Source organism: Salmo salar, chromosome ssa13 (genome assembly GCF_905237065.1).
Source record: "Salmo salar chromosome ssa13, Ssal_v3.1, whole genome shotgun sequence".
Classification (NCBI taxonomy): Eukaryota; Metazoa; Chordata; class Actinopteri; order Salmoniformes; family Salmonidae; genus Salmo; species Salmo salar.
In genome coordinates this window covers 12,709,317-12,731,923 of record NC_059454.1, presented here as the reverse complement: position 1 = coordinate 12,731,923, position 22,607 = coordinate 12,709,317, and the positions used below count along the sequence as shown (strand labels likewise).

General features: G+C 42.5%; 1 protein-coding gene across 2 annotated transcripts in view; it reads right to left on the bottom strand.

The window, feature by feature from the left end:
- The window catches only part of klhdc8b (kelch domain containing 8B), a 178,165-nt gene that overhangs the window by 17,731 nt on the left and 137,827 nt on the right, over nucleotides 1-22,607 (bottom strand). For both annotated transcript variants that reach the window (XR_001319882.2, XM_014134525.2), the window contains exon 5: nucleotides 167-268. Coding sequence is in view for 1 of the 2 variants with exons in the window: in XM_014134525.2 (XP_013990000.2) it covers nucleotides 167-268 (102 nt within the window). In the remaining variant the exon portion in view is untranslated. The remainder of the gene's footprint in view (nucleotides 1-166; nucleotides 269-22,607) is intronic.

The window sequence follows — 22,607 nt, the reverse complement described above, 5'->3', positions numbered from 1 at the left end:
CTCAACACTGCTTTAAATCCTACTGAGCCGCACAGGGCTGTAAATGTAAACTGCTTACAATCACGCAGTCGAGGAAACATTTACCCTCAGATTAATTTTAAAATGATGACTTTTCATGGTGTAACTGCCACACCGTGTTAAAATGAATGGTGTTCGTTTTGCTCACCTAGTCCCCCCGCAACGATGACCCTTCCTCCCAGACAGCCGGCTGTGAAATCTGCTCTCTTATCCCTCATCCTGGAGGCTCGGGTTGGTTTGATCCAGATACCTGAGGCACAGGGGTCAGGGGGTAAAGGTCAGAGAGCATACAGCTTGTCTTACATACTGTAAGACAAACATTACAATCCCTGTTCTAGCATTATTAATTGCATCAAATACAAGACAATATACTACAAACTGTAGGCCTGTTTACTGCATGGAGAAAACAGCAGCTTAGAGTTGTAGGTATGACACTCTACAGACTCTCTCCCTCTCCCTCTCCTTCTCTCCCTCCCTCTCTCCCTCTCCCTCCCCCTCTCCCTCTCCCTCCCCTCTCCCTCTCTCTCTCTCTCTCTCTCTCTCTCTCTCTCTCTCTCCTCCCTCCCTCCCTCCCTCCCTCCCTCCCTCCCTCCCTCAGGTAAATAGATGGAGACTGACCATGCAGTATATAAGAAGGCTGCCTGTGCTCAGCTTCACAGAGCTCTATGAATCACAAAGCACAATGAGGCCGTCCCAGGTGCACTCTTCTCTGGCTGCTTTGTCTGTGTGGCGAGATGTCTGCCCTACGGCACATTACATTTTCTACATTTGAGGCAGCGTGCCCACATCCCCACATAATCCTCTCTTTCTCTCCTCCTGCACTGCAAAGTGTGTACTAAAAGCCTGACTTCAAGCGCCTCTTTTCCTCTCCATGGAAACCCGGACAGAAAAAGAACAACCTGGTTGAAGCCTCCTTAATAAATGATATGAGGGTCTGCCCTACTCACCCCCTTCCCCTTCGCTCCTCATTATTCACTGTAACCCTCTGGCCTTGTGCCTGTCCTCTGTTAAGCTCTCACCCCATACTGATCCTCTGTTAAGCTCAAAAGATCAGAAATCATCTCAAAATGTGAACAGGTGTCAAAATGAGCTGCTCACTGGAGGTCAGGTTTGGGGTCAATTTCATTTTGAATTCCAATTCCACATTTTCTTAAGAAAATTGGAATTTCAGTGTACTTCCTGAATTGTCTGGAATTGAAATGGAATTGATAGCAACCTTGCTGGGGATATATCTGACGCTGTATTGAAAGGTCATGTTACGGATCAGGGAGAGCAGCATCTTCCCAGGTCTGTCCAGTCCAGTCCCGTCTAGTCAGAGAGAGGACAGCACTGTTCGGGTAGAGGAGAGTCCATTTACCGCTGGTTTGGAGTCACAGCAGCAAATTTGATTTGATTTGATTTGATTGATTTTGATTTGATTTGATCTGTATGTGAGAGATCAACACCTCTGTATGTGAGAGATCAACACGTCTGTATGTGAGAGATCAACACCACTGTATGTGAGAGATCAACACCTCTGTATGTGAGAGATTAAAAACCAGGGGTAAAAATAAGCCGGTCCGGTACGGTGCCCCGGCAAAATAAATAGTGTGGGTATGCTGTACCAGTTAAACATGTCATCACAATAATTAAAACTAAATGTCAAGGAAATGATGCAATGTGGTTGACGAGAACCACAGACATTTTCCCAAGACAGAGATGAGTGGCAGACACAGAGACGCGAGCGGGCAGCAGTGGACTAATGACAATGGCCAAATGTCATTCCACTTTGTGGTGTTTTGTGTAACAGAGGTCTTTTGCCATTCACCACTGTTAGGAGGCTGGAAATACAGTGCCTTCAACCCCGTTGTTATGGCAACGCCTAAATACGTTCAGGAGTCAAATTTGCTTTAACAAGTCACATAATAAATGACATGGACTCACTGCAATACTAGTGTTTAACATGATTGTTGAATGACTTCCTCATCTCTGTACCCCACACGTACAATTATCTGTAAGGTCCCTCAGTCGAGCAGTGAATTTCAAACACAGATTCAACCACAAAGAGCACTGAGGTTTTCCAATGTCTCACAAAGAAGGTCATCTATTGGTAGATGAGTAAAAATATATATATTTTTGAAAAAGCAGACATTGAATATTCCTTTGAGCATGGTGAAGTTATTAATTACACTTTGGATGGTGTATCAATACAAACAGTCAAATCAAATCACATTTGATTTGTCACATGCGCCGAATACAACAGGCGTAGACCTTACAGTGAAATGCTTACTTACAAGCACTTAACCAAAAATCCAGTTTTAAGAAAATACCCCAAAAAAGTAAGAGATAAAAATAACAAATAATTAAGAGCAGCAGTAAATAACAGTAGCAAGGCTATATACAGGGGGTACCGGTACAGAGCCAACGTGGAGGCTAAATACAGGGGGTATCGGTACAGAGCCAATGTGGAGGCTATATACAGGGGGTACCGGTACAGAGTCAATGTGGAGGCTAAATACAGGGGGTACCGGTACAGAGCCAACGGAAAGGGGGACCGGTACAGAGCCAATGTGGAGGCTATATACAGGGGGTACCGGTACAGAGTCAATGTGGAGGCTAAAACGGGGTACCGGTACAGAGTCAATGTGGAGGCTATATACAGGGGGTACCGGTACAGAGTCAATGTGGAGGCTATATACAGGGGGTACCGGTACAGAGTCAATGTGGAGGCTATATACAGGGGGTACTGGTACAGAGCCAATGTGGAGGCTATATACAGGGGGTACCGGTACAGAGTCAATGTGGAGGCTATATACAGGGGGTACCGGTACAGAGTCAATGTGGAGGCTATATACAGGGGGTACCGGTACAGAGTCAATGTGGAGGCTATATACAGGGGGTACCGGTACAGAGTCAATGTGGAGGCTATATACAGGGGGTACTGGTACAGAGTCAATGTGGAGGCTATATACAGGGGGTACTGGTACAGAGTCAATGTGAGGGGGCACCGGTGTTGAGGTAATTGAGGTAATATGTACATGTAGGTAGAGTTATTAAAGTGACTATGTATAGATAAGAGTAGCAGCAGCGTAGAAGAGGGTGGGGTAGTAGTCTGGGTAGCCGTGCGGTAGCAGAGAGAACAGTCTATGACTGTTGGTGGCTGGAGGTGGCTGGAGTCTTTTGACAATTTTTATGGCCTTCCTCTGACACTGCCTAGTATATAGATCTTGGATGGAAGGAAGCTTGGCCCCAGTGATGTACTGGGCCGTACGCATTACCCTCTGTAGAACATTACGGTCGGATGCCGAGCAGTTGCCATACCAGGCTGTGATGCAACTGGTCAGGATGCTCTTGATGATGCAGCTGTAGAACCTTTTGAGGATCTGGGGACCCATGACAAATCTTTTCAGTCCGCTGAGGGGAATAGGTGTTATTGTGCCCTCTTCATGACTGTCTTGGTGTGTTTGGACCATGATCATTTGTTGGTGATGTGGACACTAAGGAACTTGAAAATCTCGACTAATTCCACTACTGCCCCGTCGATGTGAATGGAGGCGTGTTTGGCCATCCTTTTCCTGTAGTCTATGATCGTCTCCGACCTCCACCCTATAGGCTGTCTCATCGTTGTCGATGATCAGGCCTACCACCGTTACAGTATGTCGTCAGCAAAACTTAATGATGGTGTTGGAGTCGTGCTTGGCCACACAGTCGTGGGTGAACAGGGAGTACAGGAGGGGACTAAGGATGCACCCCTGAGGGGACCCCGTGTTGAGGATCAGCGAGGCAGATGTGTCGTTGCCTACCCTTACCATCATTAAGTCCAGAAACCAGTTGCAAGGGGAGGTGTTTAATTCCAGGGTCCTTAGTTTAGTAATGAGCTTTGTGGGCACTATGGTGTTGAACGCTGAACTGTTGTCAATGAACAGCATTCTCACATAGGTGTTCCTTTTGTCAAGGCGGGAAAAGGCAGTGTGGAGTGCAATTGAGATTGTGTCATTTGTTGATCTGTTGGGGCGGTTTGCGATTTGGAGTGGGTCTAGGGTTTCCCGGGAGGATGGTGTTGATGTGAGCCATAACCAGCCTTTCAAAGCAATTCATGGCTACAGACATCAGTGCTATGGGGCGGTAGTCATTTAGGCAGGTTACCTTGGCATTCTTGGGCACAGGGTCTATGGTGGTCTGCTTAAAACATGTAGACATTACAGACTCGGTCAGGGAGAGGTTGAAAATGTCAGTAAAGACACTTGCACATTGGTCCACGCATGCTCTGAGTACACATCATGGTTATCAGTCTGGCCCTGAGGCCTTGTGAATGTTGACCTTTTTAAAAGGTCTTACTCACATCGGCTACAGAGAGCATGATCATACATTCGTCCAGAAACAGCTGGTGCTCTCATGTATGCTTCAGTGTTGCATGCCTCGAAGCAAGCATAAAAGGCATTTAACCCGTCTGGTAGGCTCGTGTCACTGGGCAGCTCACGGCTAGTTTTCCTTTTGCAGTCCGCAATAGTTTGCAAGCTCTGCCACATCCGACGAGCGTCAGAGCCAGTGTAGTAGGATTCAATTTTAGTCCTGTTTTGACACTTTGCCTGAGGGCATAGCAGGATTTCTTATAAGTGTCCGGATTAGTGTCCAGATGTTTGATAGCAGCAGTTCTAGTCTTTAGCTCCGTGCGGATGTTGCCTGTAATCCATGGGTTCTGGTTGGTATATGTATGTACGGTCACTGTGGGGACGACGTCATCGATGCACTTATTGATGAAGCCGGTGACTGAGGTGGTATACTCCTCAATGCCATCGAATGAATCTGAAAACATATTCCATTCTGTGCTAGCAAAACATTCCTGTAGCTTAGCATCCGCGTCATTTAACCACTTCCGTATTGAGCGAGTCACTGGTACTTCCTTCTTTAGTTTTTCCTTGTAAGGAGGAATCAGGAGGATAGAGATATGGTCAGATTTGCCAAATGGAGTAAAGGTGGTGTAGAGTTTTTTTCTCTCTGGTTGCACATGTGACATGCTGGTAGAAATGAAGGAAAACGGGTTTTTCAGTTTGTTTTTGCTTATACAGCTTGTTGAGTGCGGTCTTAGTGCCAGCATCGGTTTGTGGGGGTAAATAGAAATCTACAAAAAATATAGATGAAAACTCTCTTGGTAGATAGTGTGGTCTACAGCTTATCATGAGGTACAAAACCTTGAGACTTCCTTAATATTAGAGATTGCGCACCAGCTGTTATTGACAAATAGACACAGACCACCACCCCTCATCTTACCAGAGATAGCTGTTCTGTCTTGCCAACTGTATATTATTCATGTTGTCGTTCAGCCACAACTCGATGAAACATAAGATCTTACAGTTTTTTATGTCCCGTTGGTAGGACAGTCTTGAACGGGCTCATCCAGTTTATTCTCCAGTGATTGCATGTTGACCAATAGGATGAATGGTGGAGGCAAGTTACCCACTCGCCGACAAATTCTCACAAGGCACCCGGATCTACGCCCCCTCTATCTCTGTCTCCTCTTCATGCAAATAACGGGGATTTGGGCCTGGTCCGGGAGCACCAGTTAGGGAAAAAAGTATTTGATCCCCTGCTGATTTTGTACGTTTGCCCACTGACAAAGAAATGATCAGTCTATAATTTTAATGGTAGGTTTATTTGAACAGTGAGAGACAGAATAACAACAAAAAAATCCAGAAAAAAACGCATGTCAAAAATGTTATAAATTGATTTGCATTTTAATGACAGAAATAAGTATTATGTCCATAATAATATTACATAATATATATTACAAACAATGCAAAATAGCACAATTGGTTAGGAGCCCGTAAAACGGCAGCCATTGCTGTTTCGAGGAGATACTGAGGTACGGGAGTTAGGAGGGTAGGAATAAGGGACGAGGTTAGAAAACAAGAGACAGAGAACAGGACACGTTGAGAAGAGGGGAATGGAGAAGAATGAATATTGAGAGAGGGAGAGATTGTTGTGTGAACCACACGCTCGCTCGCTCGCACCCACCAACCCAAAAGGCTATACAGGGTTATTGAAGAGGACACACAGAGCAATTTCTGCCCCAGAGGGGGGAGAAGCGGCGAGGCTCACTAACGGATAAGCTTATTGGAACAGATAGGCTTTTCAACACAAGGCAAATGGAGGAAAGATATAGATGTAAAAATTGAGAGATGGAAATAAAGTTAAGCAGTTTAGCATAAATGCACAATTTTACTTTTCCATTCTTCCCCTGCAATCTGCAGATACTGTATATTGGCTGACATTGCCATGGCTGTTTATTCTAGAACACAGTGTTTTTGTGCTCAGGGCTCTCTTAAAAGAGGCTTATATCTCTGCGTACAGCTCTGATCTATAGCATGATAGCTGCAGCACAGAGGCTGGCCAAGGACAGACAGACTGGAACTATCTTCCAGCGGACTGTCTTCTGTTTAAAGGTTAGTCACACAGTGATGGTTTGAAGTTCTCATTCAATCAGTCACAGGCAGCTTGTTGGTTTGCCAAGCGTTAGCTCTGTCACTATAGCTTTGTTTTTGGTTTGTTTTGCCTTCATACATACATACATACATACAGTGCCGTGAAAAACTATTTGCCCTCTTTCTGATTTTCCCTATTGTTGCATATTTTTTATACTGAATGTTTTCAGATCTTCAATCAAAATCTAATATTAGATAAATGGAACCTGAGTTTACAAAAAAAAATGGATACTTATTTTATTAATTTAATTAACTAAGTTATGCAACACTCAATTCCCCTGTGTGAAAAAAATGAATCACCCCCTGACACTCAATAACTGGTTGTGCAATGACTCCAACCAAACACTTCCTGTAGTTGTTGATCAGCCTCTCATGTCTCTGTGGAGGAATCTTGGCCCACTCTTGCATGTAGAACTGCTTTAACTCAACATTAGGTGTTGTATAACTTTGTTTATGAAATAAATGAAATTATGTAATTGTTGTGTTATTTGTTCACTCAGGTTCCCTTTATCTAATATTATGTTTTGGTTGAAGATCTGATAACATTCAGTATAAAAATATGCAAAAGTAGCGAAAATTAGAAAGGAGGCACATAATTATAAGCACGGACGGATGGACGGACGGACGGACAGACGGACGGACGCACACAGACACACAAAGACACACAGAGACACACACAGAGACACACGCATGGACGGACGGACGGACGCAAGCACACAGACACACAAAGATACACACATACACAGAGACACACGCACATACAGAGAGAGAGAGAGAGAGACACACAGACATGCTTCAATAGGATCCATGCCTTTTTCACCGGCTGCAGGTCTAACAGCAGAGAGACTGACAGGCTGTATAATCTTTACGATACACACTGCCAGCCAGGCTCCAAGTGTAATACTCAACAGTACTCACGCACGCACGTACACACACAGACACACTTTGTGCTGACTGACAGGGGGCCAGGCAGAGAACAGTGCCCCAGCTGGAGTAGAGAAGCTGTGTGTTTATTTAAAGCCCAGAATCAATCCTACCTCTCTTTCACACACTGCCTCTTCTGACTCCAATCACCTCGTTCAATAACCCACAGGCTACCTATCTCTCCCACCCACCCACCCACCCCCGGAGGACCCCTCACCACATACTGACCTCACCCACCCACCCACCCACCCACCGGAGGACCCCCCCCACCACACACTGACCTCTCCCACCCACCCACCCATTGGAGGACCCCACCCCACACTGCCAGAATGTTGGTAATATCTAGTGGCCCTTTTGGGTATTTCAGATGATCAAGTGTCTAATTATCTCCGGCCCGCTTTCTGGCCTTTTCACATGTAAAATGTATTCCATAATTAAATAAGATGATTTAAAATGAAAAAAGCTGTAAAACATTACCCTAAATAGAAACCATCAACTTAGTGACTACCATTGGTGTTTAATATGAGGTTTTCAGCATTAAATATATTTTATATACTTTATCATGCACTTTTAGTTCGTTTACTACGTCAATATGTGTTTGTTGTCAATGTTTTGGTGTAAAACTGATGGCAGTTGTGAAAAAAGTCAATAGTAGGAAAAGTTGCAGAGTTAATTGAAAATAATGCCATTGTTGATTAGATGCTTCTCCCCCCATTAATTAGGCTATTTTCTCTTGAACCATATGCTCTATCCACTAGAAACTCATGGACAATATTGACACAGTTCTAAAAAAAATAATCATACTACATATAAATATATTTAAAAGTCAAGTAAAATGATTAAAGTTACCATATATTGCCTAGCTCTGATTCACTCAGTCTCTGGAGGAGCAGAACGTGCTGTCAGAGGAACCATGGGAATAATGATCCCTATCATGTAGGAGATGTGAAAATGAAGCCCATTACTGTCAAGACCAGAACGCTACTGTTCTGACGTACAAGTGGACGATTCAGTATGAAGGTTAACGCTGGTCTCATTTGTGTTATCCATTCTCTATATGGCGTGCCCTATCTGCTGAGTGACAGGTCTGTTATTATTATCCTACTGTGTGTGTCTGTGTAGTTGATATGTGTGTAGGTGTGTGTGTAGTAGATGTGTGTGTAGGTGTGTGTGTTTAGTAGATGTGTGTGTAGGTGTGTGTGTTTAGTTGATGTGTGTGTAGGCATGTGTGTTTAGTTGATGTGTGTGTAGGTGTGTGTGTTTAGTTTATGTGTGTGTAGGTGTGTGTTTGTGTTTAGTAGATATGTGTGTAGGCGTGTGTGTTGTGTGTGTGTGTTTAGTAGATGTGTGCGCTTAGTAGATGTGTGTATGTTTAGTAGATGTGTGTGTGTGTGTTTAGTAGATGTGTGTGCAGGTGTGTGTGTGCGTAGTTGATGTGTGTGTGTAGGTGTGTTTAGTTGATGTGTGTGTGTGTAGGTGTGTTTAGTTGATGTGTGTGTAGGTGTGTGTGTTTAGTCGATGTGTGTGTAGGTGTGTGTGTGTGTGTGTTTAGTAGATGTGTGTGCAGGTGTGTGTGTAGGTGTGTGTGTTAGTTGATGTGTGTGAAGGTGTGTGTGTGTAGTTGATGTGTGTGTAGGTGTGTGTCTGTAGTTGCTGTGTGTGTGTAGGTCTGTGTAATTAATGTGTGTGTAGATGTGTGTGTTGTTGTGTGTGTGTAGATGTGTGTGTTGTTGTGTGTGTCTGTGTTGTCCCTCTCATGCAGTGAGAGATTCGGTGGAAGTAGGACAAGGTCCTAGACCGTTCTACTTTTCATTATAGCTAAATCCTGTGGATGACACTGGGGAAATCACCCTCATCCTTCAGGCTCTCCTGCCACTTTACACAGCTTATCACAACTCAGAGAGAGAGGGGTGGAAAAAGACAGACAGACAGACAGACAGACAGACAGACAGACAGACAGACAGACAGACAGACAGACAGACAGACAGACAGACAGACAGACAGACAGACAGACAGACAGACAGACAGACAGACAGACAGACAGACAGACAGACAGACAGACAGACAGACAGACAGACAGACAGACAGACAGACAGACAGATGGAGAGGTGAGGTGAGGTGAGGTGAGGCGAGAGGAAAAATAAAGAGAAAGAGGATTGGTTAACATAAGGAGATGGAGGAGTGGCATCAGCGGTAAGAGAGATGATGAGAGCCGGGCGATGTGTTAAAACATTTTAAGGGTTTTTTAGGGCATCACAAGACACAACCATAACTCGCTCGTACAAGACAGAGTGTGTGTCAGTGTGTGCCTGAAGTATTTGCCCCCTTTCATCTGTACCAAGAAAACACAAATATGAACAGCACTATCACACAGATATTGTTGTAGAGCAAAGCTGAAGCAGAATAAATAAATAAAGCTGAAGCATAAAATCCTAATAAACAGCGGTCACAACAAATAGCTTCATTTCCATAATAGTTATTGCCTGTATTAGACTTGATCATGTCCACTGGTAGTCTGGTCCGAGCGACAAGACTACCAGTGGACATGATCAAGTCTAATACAGGCAATAAATATTATGGAAATGAAGCCTGGAGTTCAAATGTTGCAGTGCTCTACCACTGCATTCTCAGAAAAAAAGGTGCTATCTAAACCAAAATGAGTTCTTCAGCTGTCCCCATATGAGAACCCTTTGAAGAAGTAATTTTTTTTGCAGAAAATTTTATCCATGCTTTTGTCACTTCAAGATTAGACTACTACAATGCTCTACTTTCCGGCTACCCGGATAAAGCACTACATAAACTTCAGTTAATGCTAAACATGGCTGCTAGTGCTTTCTATTTCTACATTTCTGTGTTCTATGTTTGTGCTTTTCTAATAACTGTTTTCTGTGTTCATGCAAGTGACTGATTGAACAAACCCTCACTATCAGTATCTGCAATTTGGCAGTATGCCCAGACCCTTGTTTTGAGAATTAAAGATATCTCATTTTCAAGGTCTCAGCTAAGAGAGAAGAAGCCGCGTGAGGTATTGATCTGTCACATGCATGACCCAGTATTGGTTGTCACATGAATGAAGCAAACATTAATTATGAATGATGAATAAGCTATATCAGGCAAATATAACTTGCCAGTATATAAGGTAACTAACGGGACTGCCACGTTAGAGCTCCTCACAGACGTTCACTATGGTGCATTAAGTTTGTCGGAACCTCTCCAGCGAACTGATAATAAATAATGATTCATTTAAAATTGACTTTGAGTGTCCCTGTGTAGTATTTCCATGACACAGCTATTATTACTGTTATTCATAAATATGGATCGTTCGACCAATATCGTTTCTGAACGTAGACCAAAAATTGCTTAGATCAATTATTGCAAATAGATTAAGAAATATAATCACAGATATAATCAACACTGACCAAACTGGTTTTGTGTCCAGCAGACTTCTGAGTGATAATGTTAGGCACATTTTTAATGTAATGGAACACGTTCTCAAGAAAAAACATCAACTGCTTACGGTAACTTTAGAGGCAGAGAAACCTTATTTTTTTCATTTCTTTTACTTATCTTTTTCTCCCCAATTTTGTGATTACGATCTTGTCTCACTGCTGCAACTCCTCAACGGGCTCGGGAGAGGCGAAGGTCAAGTCATGCGTCCTCCAACACATGACCCACCAAACCACACTTCTTAACACCCGCTCGCTTAACCCGGAAGCCAGCTGCACCAATGTGTCGGAGGAAACACCGTTCAACTGACGACCGAAGTCAGCCAGCAGGCGGCCGGCCCGCCACAAGGAGTCACTAGAGCGCAATGAGGCAAGTAAAGTTCCACCGGCCAAACCCATACATTATCGCGCTCTTTTAACCTCCTAAGAGGGACAAGACAGGGAGATCCTCTGTCAACCTTAATCTTCATTTTAAGTATGAACTGTTAGCTGAATACAAGGTCTACAGATCGATCAGGAAGAACACAAATTAGCAATGTATGTAGGTAATGTGATTCTGTACTTAACAAACATGCTTCAGTCAGTTCCCGCCACTATGGATGAAATAAATTAATAAAATATTGTATCTGGGTACAGACTAAATACAGGGAAATCAGAAGCAATGACTGTAGGTCAACAAATATCCCAAGACATCAAAACTAATTTTAAACTTAAATGGGATCAAAATAAACTTAAATACTTAGGGATTACCATCCCCCAAGATCTGACAAAACTACATCAGTATAACTTTGGAACACTGGAAAACAAACTTAAACAGGACCTACAAAAATAGACATTAGTACCTTTAACAATAACAGGAATAATTGAAACTATTAACATGAATGTTCTCCACCAATAACTACTACTCCAAACACTTTAAAACAGTGGGGAAAACTCTTGAGTAAATTCATCTGGGGAGGAAGAAAAGCCTGTCTCAAACTTAAAACAATAAAACAACGTAGACAAGCAGGGGGACTAGAGCTAGTTATATATAGACACCCAAATAAAATCCCTTATTGTATGGATGGCAACAACAGCTAAATGGAGATAGATGGAAATCCAACAAATGGAGAAGTACAACTATATTTATGAAGACTATCAATAAACACACTTGGAAGATAGAAAAAACCTGTATAAATAACACCATAACGGTCTGGACAAAGATCACCAAAATAAAAATAAAAGGCATTCAAACAGACCTGATTAACCTGCGAGAAATTGTAATGGACGGTGACTTTAAGCCAAGTATGATTGGTGATACATTTAAATGACGGGCTGAAAAAAGACTGAGCAGCTATCATCAGATGTTCACAGACAAGGGGATAGATACATTTGAGAATCTATTAAAAAGGACAACCTCCGAGAACTCTGTTCTACAATGACTTACAAGTAAGACGTTATCTTACTAAAGCAGTGGGACCTAATAAAATGTTTATTGATTTACATCCTTTAATTACATATATAGCAAAGACATATAACAAGGTAAATGCCACATACATATGATTATAGAAGAAGAAAGGAAGATGAGAATTTTATAGTGGTAACGAATTGGGAAGATGAGCTGCAAATAGCAATAACCCAAGAGGATTGGGGGACATACCAAGAAACACATCCAAGACAACCAACTCTCTACTCTGGAGGGAATACTCTTGGAAATTCAGTCAAGATTTTTCATAAGTCCTATAATACAATCAAAGTGCAACCGTAACATCACACCAAGCTGCTGGGTAACTGTGGGGTGATCAGGGCTAACCACATCCACATACTATAGTCCTGCCCAGTCCTCAATCATTTCTGGAACAAAGTATACAAAATATTGCATGATACGTTTGAACGCTCACTGTCTCCAGAACACATACTAAATCCAGAACACATACTCTTGGGGAGAACCTCTCATTCACAGGTCCTCCAATCCGATCGGTACCACTTCAGAATTCTGAGAATAACAACACTTAAACAGATGACTATAAACTAGCTTGATTTCCTGGCATCACAAATAAGCAACAGGAAAGAAACAATCACTGAAATGTATAGTCTTGGAAATTATAACTCGTAGAATAAGAAACCAAAATAACTATTTGAGATACAATGGGAAAAAGTTACAAAAAAAAGGACTATATATTCTGAAATATTTATAGGCCCCAACAGATAGCATTTACATGTTTAAAATGGAGCAGTGTGGGTGGATGTGTGTGTGTGTCGGTGAATGTGTGTGTGCCAGAGTGAATGTGTGCATGTACAGTTGAAGTTGGAAGTTTACATACACCTTAGCCAGATACATTTAAACTCAGTTTTTCACAATTCTTGACATTTAATCCTAGTAAACATTCCCTGTCTTAGGTCAGTTAGGATCACCACTTTATTTTAAGAATGTGAAATGTCAGAATAATAGTAGAGAGAATGATTTCTATCAGCTTTTATTTCTTTCATCACATTCCCAGTGGGTCAGAAGTTTACATACACTCAATTAGTATTTGGTAGCATTGTCTTTAAATTGTTTAACTTGGGTCAAACGTTTCGGGTAGCCTTCCACAAGCTTCCCACAATAAGTTGGGTGAATTTTGGCCAATTTCTCCTGACAGAGCTGGTGTAACTGAGTCAGGTTTGTAGGCCGCTTTGCTCGCACATGCTTTTTCAGTTCTGCCCACAACTATTCTATAGGATTGAGGTCAGGGCTTTTGATGGCCACTCCAAAACATTGACTTTGTTGTCCTTAAGCCATTTTGCCACAACTTTGGAAGTATGTTTGGGGTCATTGTCCATTTGGAAAACCCATTTGCGACCAAGCTTTAACTTCCTGACTGATGTCTTGAGATGTTTCTTCAATATATCCACATAATTTCATTTCCTCATGATGCCATCTATTTTGTGAAGTGCACCAGTCCCTCCTGCAGCAAAGCACACCCACAACATGATGCTGCCACCACCGCGCTTCACGTTTGGGATGGTGTTCTTCGGCTTGCAAGTCTCCCCGTTTTTCTTCCAAACATAACGATGGTCATTATGGCTAAACAGTTCTATTTTTGTTTCATCAGACCAGAGGACATTTCTCCAAAAAGTACAATCTTTGTCCCCATGTGCAGTTGCAAACCGTAGTCTGGCTTTTTTTATGGTGGTTTTGGAGCAGTGGCTTCTTCCTTGCTGAGCGGACTTTCAGGTTATGTCGATGTAGGACTCGTTTTACTGTGGATATAGATACTTTTGTACCTGTTTCCCCCAGCATCCATCTTCACAAGGTTCTTTGCTGTTGTTCTGGGATTGATTTGCACTTTTTGCACCAAAGTACGTTCATCTCTAGGAGACAGTCTCCTTCCTGAGCGGTATGACGGTTGCGTGGTCCCATGGTTTTTATACTTGCGTACTATTGTTTGTACAGATGAACGTGGTACCTTCAGGCATTTGGAAATTGCTCCCAAGGATGATCCAGACTTGTGGAGGTCTCCAATGTTTTTTCTGAGGTCTTGGCTGATTTCTTTTGATTTTCACATGATGTCAAGCAAAGAGGCACTGAGTTTGAAGGTAGGCTTTGAAATACATCCACAGGTACACCTCCAATTGACTCAAATTATGTCAGTTAGCCTATCAGAAGCTTCTAAAGCTATAACATCATTTTCTGGAATTTTCCCAGCTCTTTAAAGGCACAGTCAACTTAGTGTATGTAAACTTCTGACCCACTGGAATTGTGATACAGTAAATTATAAGTGAAATAATCTGTCTGTAAACAATTGTTGGGAAAATTACTTTTGTCATGCACAAAGTAGATGTCCTAACCAACTTGCCAAAACTATAGTTTGTTAGCAAGAAATTTGTGGAGTGGTTGAAAAACAAGTTTTAATGACTCAAACCTAAGCGTATGTAAACTTCCGACTTCAACTGTATGTGAGTTTAAGAGTGAACGTTTGTGTATACATGAGTGGGTGCGTGTCTGCGTGTGTGTTTGAGAAAAATAGTAGGTTAATGTGTGTGAGTGTGTGTGCATGTGTGTGTCATGCACGCAAAGATGGTGAAAACGCAATGCAGATAGGGATACCAGGACGCCAACACCACACATGATATATAACTAACTAATGCAGATAGAGATACCAGGACGCCAAAACCACACATGATATATAACTAACTAATGCAGATAGGGATACCAGGACCCCAACACCACACATGATATATAACTAACTAATGCAGATAGGGATACCAGGACGCCAACACCACACATGATATATAACTAACTAATGCAGATAGAGATACCAGGACCCCAACACCACACATGAGATATAACTAACTAATGCAGATAGAGATACCAGGACCCCAACACCACACATGATATATAACTAACTAATGCAGATAGGGATACCAGGACCCCAACACCACACATGAGATATAACTAACTAAAAACACACTGCCCACGCCAACGCCAAACCAAGGATACCTTGTTTTTGCTTAATTTATTATTTTGATTTGTATTTTTTTCAGGTTGGTGGTGTGTGGGGGGTATGGGCTGGCCTCAGCCTCAGCCTCCACCCCCATCCCTGGCCTACAGTAAAGTTCCTATTCATTACTCTGGCTCTCCCTGATTGGCCCAGAACAGATGCATAGTCTACAGTATACTGCATGTTCATTAACCTGTCTCTCCCTGAGAGGCCCAGAGGAGATGCATAGCCTACAGTATACTGCAAGTTCATTACCCTGGCTCTCCCTGAGAGGCTCAGAGGATATGCATAGCCTACAGTATACTGCATGTTCATTAACCTGGCTCTCCCTGAGAAGCTCAAAGAATATGCATAGCCTACAGTATACTGCATGTTCATTAACCTGGCTCTCCCTGAGAGGCTCAGAGGATATGCATAGCCTACAGTATACTGCATGTTCATTAACCTGGCTCTCCCTGAGAGGCCCAGAGGAGATGCATAGCCTACAGTATACTGCATGTTCATTACCCTGGCTCTCCCTGAGAGGCCCAGAGGAGATGCATAGCCTACAGTATACTGCATTTTCATTACCCTGGCTCTCCCTGAGAGGCCCAGAGAATCCTCATCCACTGATTCTATAGAATAAAACAAAAACAAATATAGAGTTTAATATGAGAGAAAGACTTCGAGAGGTGACCTGTCATTAGGACAATTGCTTTTACTCCAATAAGGTAATTTGGATGGAAGGAATTGTATTTCAAGAGGATGTGTGTGCTAAAGAAACAATGTTATTAGTGGAGCGCTGTAAGCTGGAGGATGTTCCCAGACTGCTACAACCTCTAAGACCTTCTCTGGCTTGGTCAGATCCACCACTTCTCTACAGACCAAGAGAGGAGATGTTGAAGGCACCTCGGAGTGACTGGTCTGGTCTGGTTGGAACCAAAAATGGTTATTTCCAGAATGTTCTCCTATGGGGACAATTGAAGAACCCTTTATGGTTCCAGGTAGCACCTTATTTTCTAAGAGTGTACAGTCAAACCTGTTCTCTAAGCCAGCACTCATAGAGAAAACTAAATGAGACAGGGCCAGCCAGAAGCCGCTGTTGACTCATCTCAGCTGCTGTGGGCTGCTCCTAGAATATAGGATGCATATCTAGCGACAGTAATTCAGACTGCTGTATTCTGCCAACCTCACTGTAGGGAGCCCTTGGGTTGAGTTGTACTGAACATGATTTCTGTTTTTAGTCCAATCTTCAAGTGTCATCATACAGTTCAGTTCATTACTGTGTAATTGTGACAGACCGGCTCGATTTGGTATTATGTAGCAACATTTTTTTTTTTTTACATTGAATACAAGTAGAGACTCGGCTAGAAAATGGTATATAATATACTACAGTTGAGGAACAATGGGAAAGTCATTCTGCTTTGAAAGTTGTAAACCCACTTATGAAAAAAATGTCCCTTGAATGTTGTCGTACACCTATTGGAGAACTCTTCTTTGTCTACACCCATTCAGAATAGTTCACACCCTCTTACGCCTTAGCCCCAGCCATCTCTTTAATGATTCACATGAGGCCATGTGCTAAACAGAGTGAGTACGGTAGTGCACTAAACAACCAAAGACTTCAAGACTAAAAGCTGGTGTATACTACATCTATCGACACGTCTGTACTCACAACAATATAAATTATTTACAAGTTAATGGTGAGCTAATTACAGAATATAGCTTACAAAATAAAATCAGGGCATTCTATCTGAGAATGTTAGGACTTGGACACTGTCTCGTAGGCCTAACGTTACATCCTAATTTTACTTTGGTGCAGGTCATGTTGTTCTTCACATTTCCCTCTCTGGTAAACACATACTATATCAAATAAAATCAAAGTTTATTTGTTACATGCAAAGGATACAGAAGGTGTAAACTGTACCGTGACATGGTTACTTGCTTGTTGGAGTCCTTTTTTTAGACATGTAGGTAGCTGGCTAGCTAAACAATTAAGCATAATGCCCTGCATGAATCTGTTGGTAGCTAAAGCTAATGAACTAGCTAGGTTCAATGTTAGCTAGCAAGCTAACATTAGGCTATAAATAGCAATGTAAATAACTCTGAGATACAAATAATACTACTACACAGATCATACACGTAACGTTACTGTAGCTAGCCAGCCAGAATGTTAACGTCATGCTTTAATTTGCAATGAAAACTTTCTGACAAAATTAGAAACGAATAATATGTGACTTGTTTCAGGAAAATAGGCGTATGTTGCCTGTCACTACTTCACAGGAGAGCCATTTGAACGTACATTTATTTATTTATCAAAATGTGTTTTCTCTCCATCTCCTTAACTATCATACTCTGCTTCCACCACGCATTCCACTGATTTCAAAACTCGGCCTCCAGAAAGTGGAGAGCAACACTTCTACTACATGATATCTTTCTAAAAAAAGCAGCGTTGGAAAGGATTACCTACACATACTGAGCAGCTCATGTTATAGACAGAAGCGCGCTACATGGCAGACCAATCCGAACTCATCTCTCGGCATGTCCAGCCCAGCCATTAACTCAGCCAATCATAGCTAGTGGGAAGGTTCCTTTCATTTTCCATGGCTAAACTAACTAGGCTCGTAATTTAACAATTGTATTCATAGTTACAGATAGCATACAAGTTTGTTATTAAGGCCCATGAAAGTTCATATGTTCCAGAAGGCATTTCTGGCCAAAAACATATTTTGATAGAAAAAAAAAACAGTTTACGTTCAAATGCCTCTCCTGTAGAGACGTGTGACATACTCCTAGTTTCCTGAAACGAGTCACAATTGTCCTTTAGTATTATCTGTGAATGAGCATCAAGTTGTGAAACCACATCAGTAGTAACAGATGGAAGGGAGAAGAGAGAGGCTAAGATTTGAGAATGAGGTTTTTCTTACATGTTCTTTGCAGGCCTTTAAACACAGCAGTTTGTACTTAGAAAGTCCCGGGTGACATGATGCTATATTCTGTTGGAAGGTCAAAGCAGCTCCTCTTCAACCTTTTGAAGGGTGTGTTTGATTGACAGGCCGTCTCTAGGAAGCGGCTCATTCTGAGGGCGGGGTTAGCGCATCATGCACCACCAAATCAAATAAAATTTCATTTGACACATTCGCCGAATACAACAGGTGTAGACCTTACAGTGAAATGCTTACTTACAAGCCCTTGTCGTGTCTTTGGCTATGCCGGATTAAGTGATCCGGCATGCTATCCTATAAAATTCTTTCTCTGTAATTAATATCACCTGATTAGCTAATCATGTAAATGTAATTAACTAGAAAGTCGGGACACCACGGAAGAGTGTTTATAGAGCCGTTATCTTCCGAATAAACTCTTAAAGACTTAGTAATATTTTACATCGATAGCCGTCATCTTAATCGTCACCTTATTTCAGTCTCATATGAAGGTTGTAAATTATTGGTTATCTTCACGAACCCTGGCTAACAAGTTGAATCAGCAATACAAAATTGGGTTTAATTAATTATTTATTTACCAAATACCTAAACTAATCACACAGAATTACATATACACAGAATACAAATTATGTCATACAGAAAAAGTCCCTGGTGGACAGAACCTGTATGATGGCTTGTTAAACCAAGAGAGGGGGTTGGGCTTGAATGAAAGAGCGGGAAGACTGAGGAACACAGAAGCAGCTTTGCAATGCCATCGTAAATACATTATCGTATGCATTCTAAATTACCGCCCATTTGGAAAAGGAAAATGCAATAAATATTTACTCTGAGCTGCGCTTCGGTAGCTTGGTCATAGATGCTGGCGGTGTTGGCCAACAGAGATCTTCCTGTCCTCGGAAGAATGTCTCTGGTGGTAAATTGTATACGTTATAGTATCTTCGTCGTGTGTTAGACTGGATCCGTCGTCCGTCCTTTCCTAGCCCACGTCTACAGCGGCTAGGAAGTATCACTTCTGTAGTGAATAAGTTCAAAGTTCATACCATTCGCCACCAAAGCTCACGCCGAGGTTGGCTTAGTTCTGTACTTGACATGTGTGTCCTTTTAACGCAGAGGCTGCAGACCTCACGTACCGGAACCCTGCTTACATTGTGTCATTGTCTTATATAGTGGCGAGGGGAGAAGGGTGTGTTTCATCGTTTATAACCCCTGTCTCTTCACAGGGGCGGGCCACTGATTAAGCAGGGCACTTTCCTTATGAAAACCCAATTCTCTCATTTGGAAGCTAAAATTACATTTAATCTTCTAACAAACAGTTTCAATATCAAACACTTAAATTGCACAACAATTCCATGTGAATCTGATAACTAGAATGTGTGGACTTTCCCAGGTACAGTTTATGTTGTCCTGTCATCAGTCATAATGTCTCAGATGACCGAACTGACATCCATACTCATTAAGTTCCAACGCATATTTCCAACTGGTTCTATTACCGAAATATGGTTCCTTTTCCCCATTTGTTTGATGTTCCCAGACTCTCTATATTTAACAAAGGCTATTCAACAGTCCTTCAGTAGGGCCAGAGAGAGAGGGGAAGGGAGAAAGGTATTTATGGGGGGGTCATAAACCTTACCCACAGGCCAACGTCATGACACCCTTAACCAACAATGCAGTTTTAAGAAAAACAGATTAAAAAAATAGATAAGTAAAAAATAAGAAATAAAAGTAACAAATAATTACATAGCAGCAGTAAAAGAACAGTAGTGAGGCTATATACAGGGGGTACCGGTACAGCGTCAATCAATGTGCAGGGGCACTGGTTAATTGAGGTAAATGAGGTAATATGTACATGTAGGTAGAGTTAAAGTGACTATGCATAGATAATAAACAGAGAGTAGCAGCAGCGTCAAAAAAGAGGGGGGGCAATGCAAATAGTCTGGGTAGCCATTTGATTAGCTGTTCAGGAGCCTTATGGATTGGGGGTAGAAGCTGTTAAGAAGCCTTTTGGACTTAGACTTGGCGCTCCAATACCGCTTCCCGTGTGGTAGCAGAGAGAACAGTCTATGACTAGGGTGGCTGGAGTTTTTGACAATTTTTAGGGCCTTCCTCTGACACCGCCTGGTATAGAGGTCCTGGATGTACTGGGCCATTCGCACTACCCTCTGTAGTGCCTTGCGGTCGGAAGCCGAGCAGTTGCCATACCAGGCAGTGATGCAACCAGTCAGGATGCTCTCGATGGTGCAGCTGTATAACTTTTTGAGTATCTGAGGACCCATGCCACATCTTTTCAGTCTCCTGAGGGGAATAGGCTTTGTCGTTCCCTCTTTACGACTGTCTTGGTGTGTTTGGACCATTTTATTTTTTTTATCTTTATTTAACCAGGAAAATCCCATTGAGACCCAGTCTCTTTTTCAAGGGAGACCTGGCCAAGAAGGCAGCAACAATCAATACATTACATAATTAAAACACAACAATACAATACAACAACATGATCCAGCCTAAAAAAAAGCATTTACACTCCTCTGTAACAGAGTCTCACATCAATATTTTAAATTCATTCAGTGGCACTAACATATCTAGATGAAGCATGGATTGTAGATTATTCCATGCGTCTGGTGCACAAGAAGAGAAGGCAGTCTTGCCTAATACTGTGAATGTTCTTGGGACTTTAAGTAGCAACCACCTAGCAGACGGGGTATGGTAACATAACAACCACCTAGCAGACGGGGTATGGTAACATAACAACCACCTAGCAGACGGGGTATGGTAACATAACAACCACCTAGCAGACCGGGTATGGTAACATAACAACCACCTAGCAGACCAGGTATGGTAACATAACAACCACCTAGCAGACCAGGTATGGTAACATAACAACCACCTAGCAGACCAGGTATGGTAACATAACAACCACCTAGCAGACGGGGTATGGTAACATAACAACCACCTAGCAGACGGGGTATGGTAACATAACAACCACCTAGCAGACGGGGTATGGTAACATAACCACCACCTAGCAGACCGGGTATGGTAACATAACAACCACCTAGCAGACCAGGTATGGTAACATAACAACCACCTAGCAGACCAGGTATGGTAACATAACAACCACCTAGCAGACCAGGTATGGTAACATAACAACCACCTAGCAGACCGGGTATGGTAACAGAACAACCACCTAGCAGACCAGGTATGGTAACATAACAACCACCTAGCAGACGGGTTATGGTAACATAACAACCACCTAGCAGACCAGGTATGGTAACATAACAACCACCTAGCAGACCGGGTATGGTAACATAACAACCACCTAGCAGACGGGGTATGGTAACATAACAACCACCTAGCAGACGGGGTATGGTAACATAACAACCACCTAGCAGACGGGGTATGGTAACATAACAACCACCTAGCAGACGGGGTATGGTAACATAACAACCACCTAGCAGACGGGGTATGGTAACATAACAACCACCTAGCAGACGGGGTATGGTAACATAACAACCACCTAGCAGACCGGGTATGGTAACATAACAACCACCTAGCAGACGGGGTATGGTAACATAACAACCACCTAGCAGACCAGGTATGGTAACATAACAACCACCTAGCAGACCAGGTATGGTAACATAACAACCACCTAGCAGACGGGGTATGGTAACATAACAACCACCTAGCAGACCAGGTATGGTAACATAACAACCACCTAGCAGACCAGGTATGGTAACATAACAACCACCTAGCAGACGGGGTATGGTAACATAACAACCACCTAGCAGACCGGGTATGGTAACATAACAACCACCTAGCAGACGGGGTATGGTAACATAACAACCACCTAGCAGACGGGGTATGGTAACATAACAACCACCTAGCAGACCGGGTATGGTAACATAACAACCACCTAGCAGACCGGGTATGGTAACATAACAACCACCTAGCAGACGGGGTATGGTAACATAACAACCACCTAGCAGACCAGGTATGGTAACATAACAACCACCTAGCAGACCGGGTATGGTAACATAACAACCACCTAGCAGACCGGGTATGGTAACATAACAACCACCTAGCAGACGGGGTATGGTAACATAACAACCACCTAGCAGACGGGGTATGGTAACATAACAACCACCTAGCAGACCGGGTATGGTAACATAACAACCACCTAGCAGACCGGGTATGGTAACATAACAACCACCTAGCAGACCAGGTATGGTAACATAACAACCACCTAGCAGACCAGGTATGGTAATTGCTGGTGGTGAAGGAGACCAGACTACAGAGGTAAAGAGGGAGTTTACCCAAAAGGGTTTTGTAGATGAACACATACAAATGTATCTTTCTGCACATAAAAAGTGAGGTCCAGCCAACCAT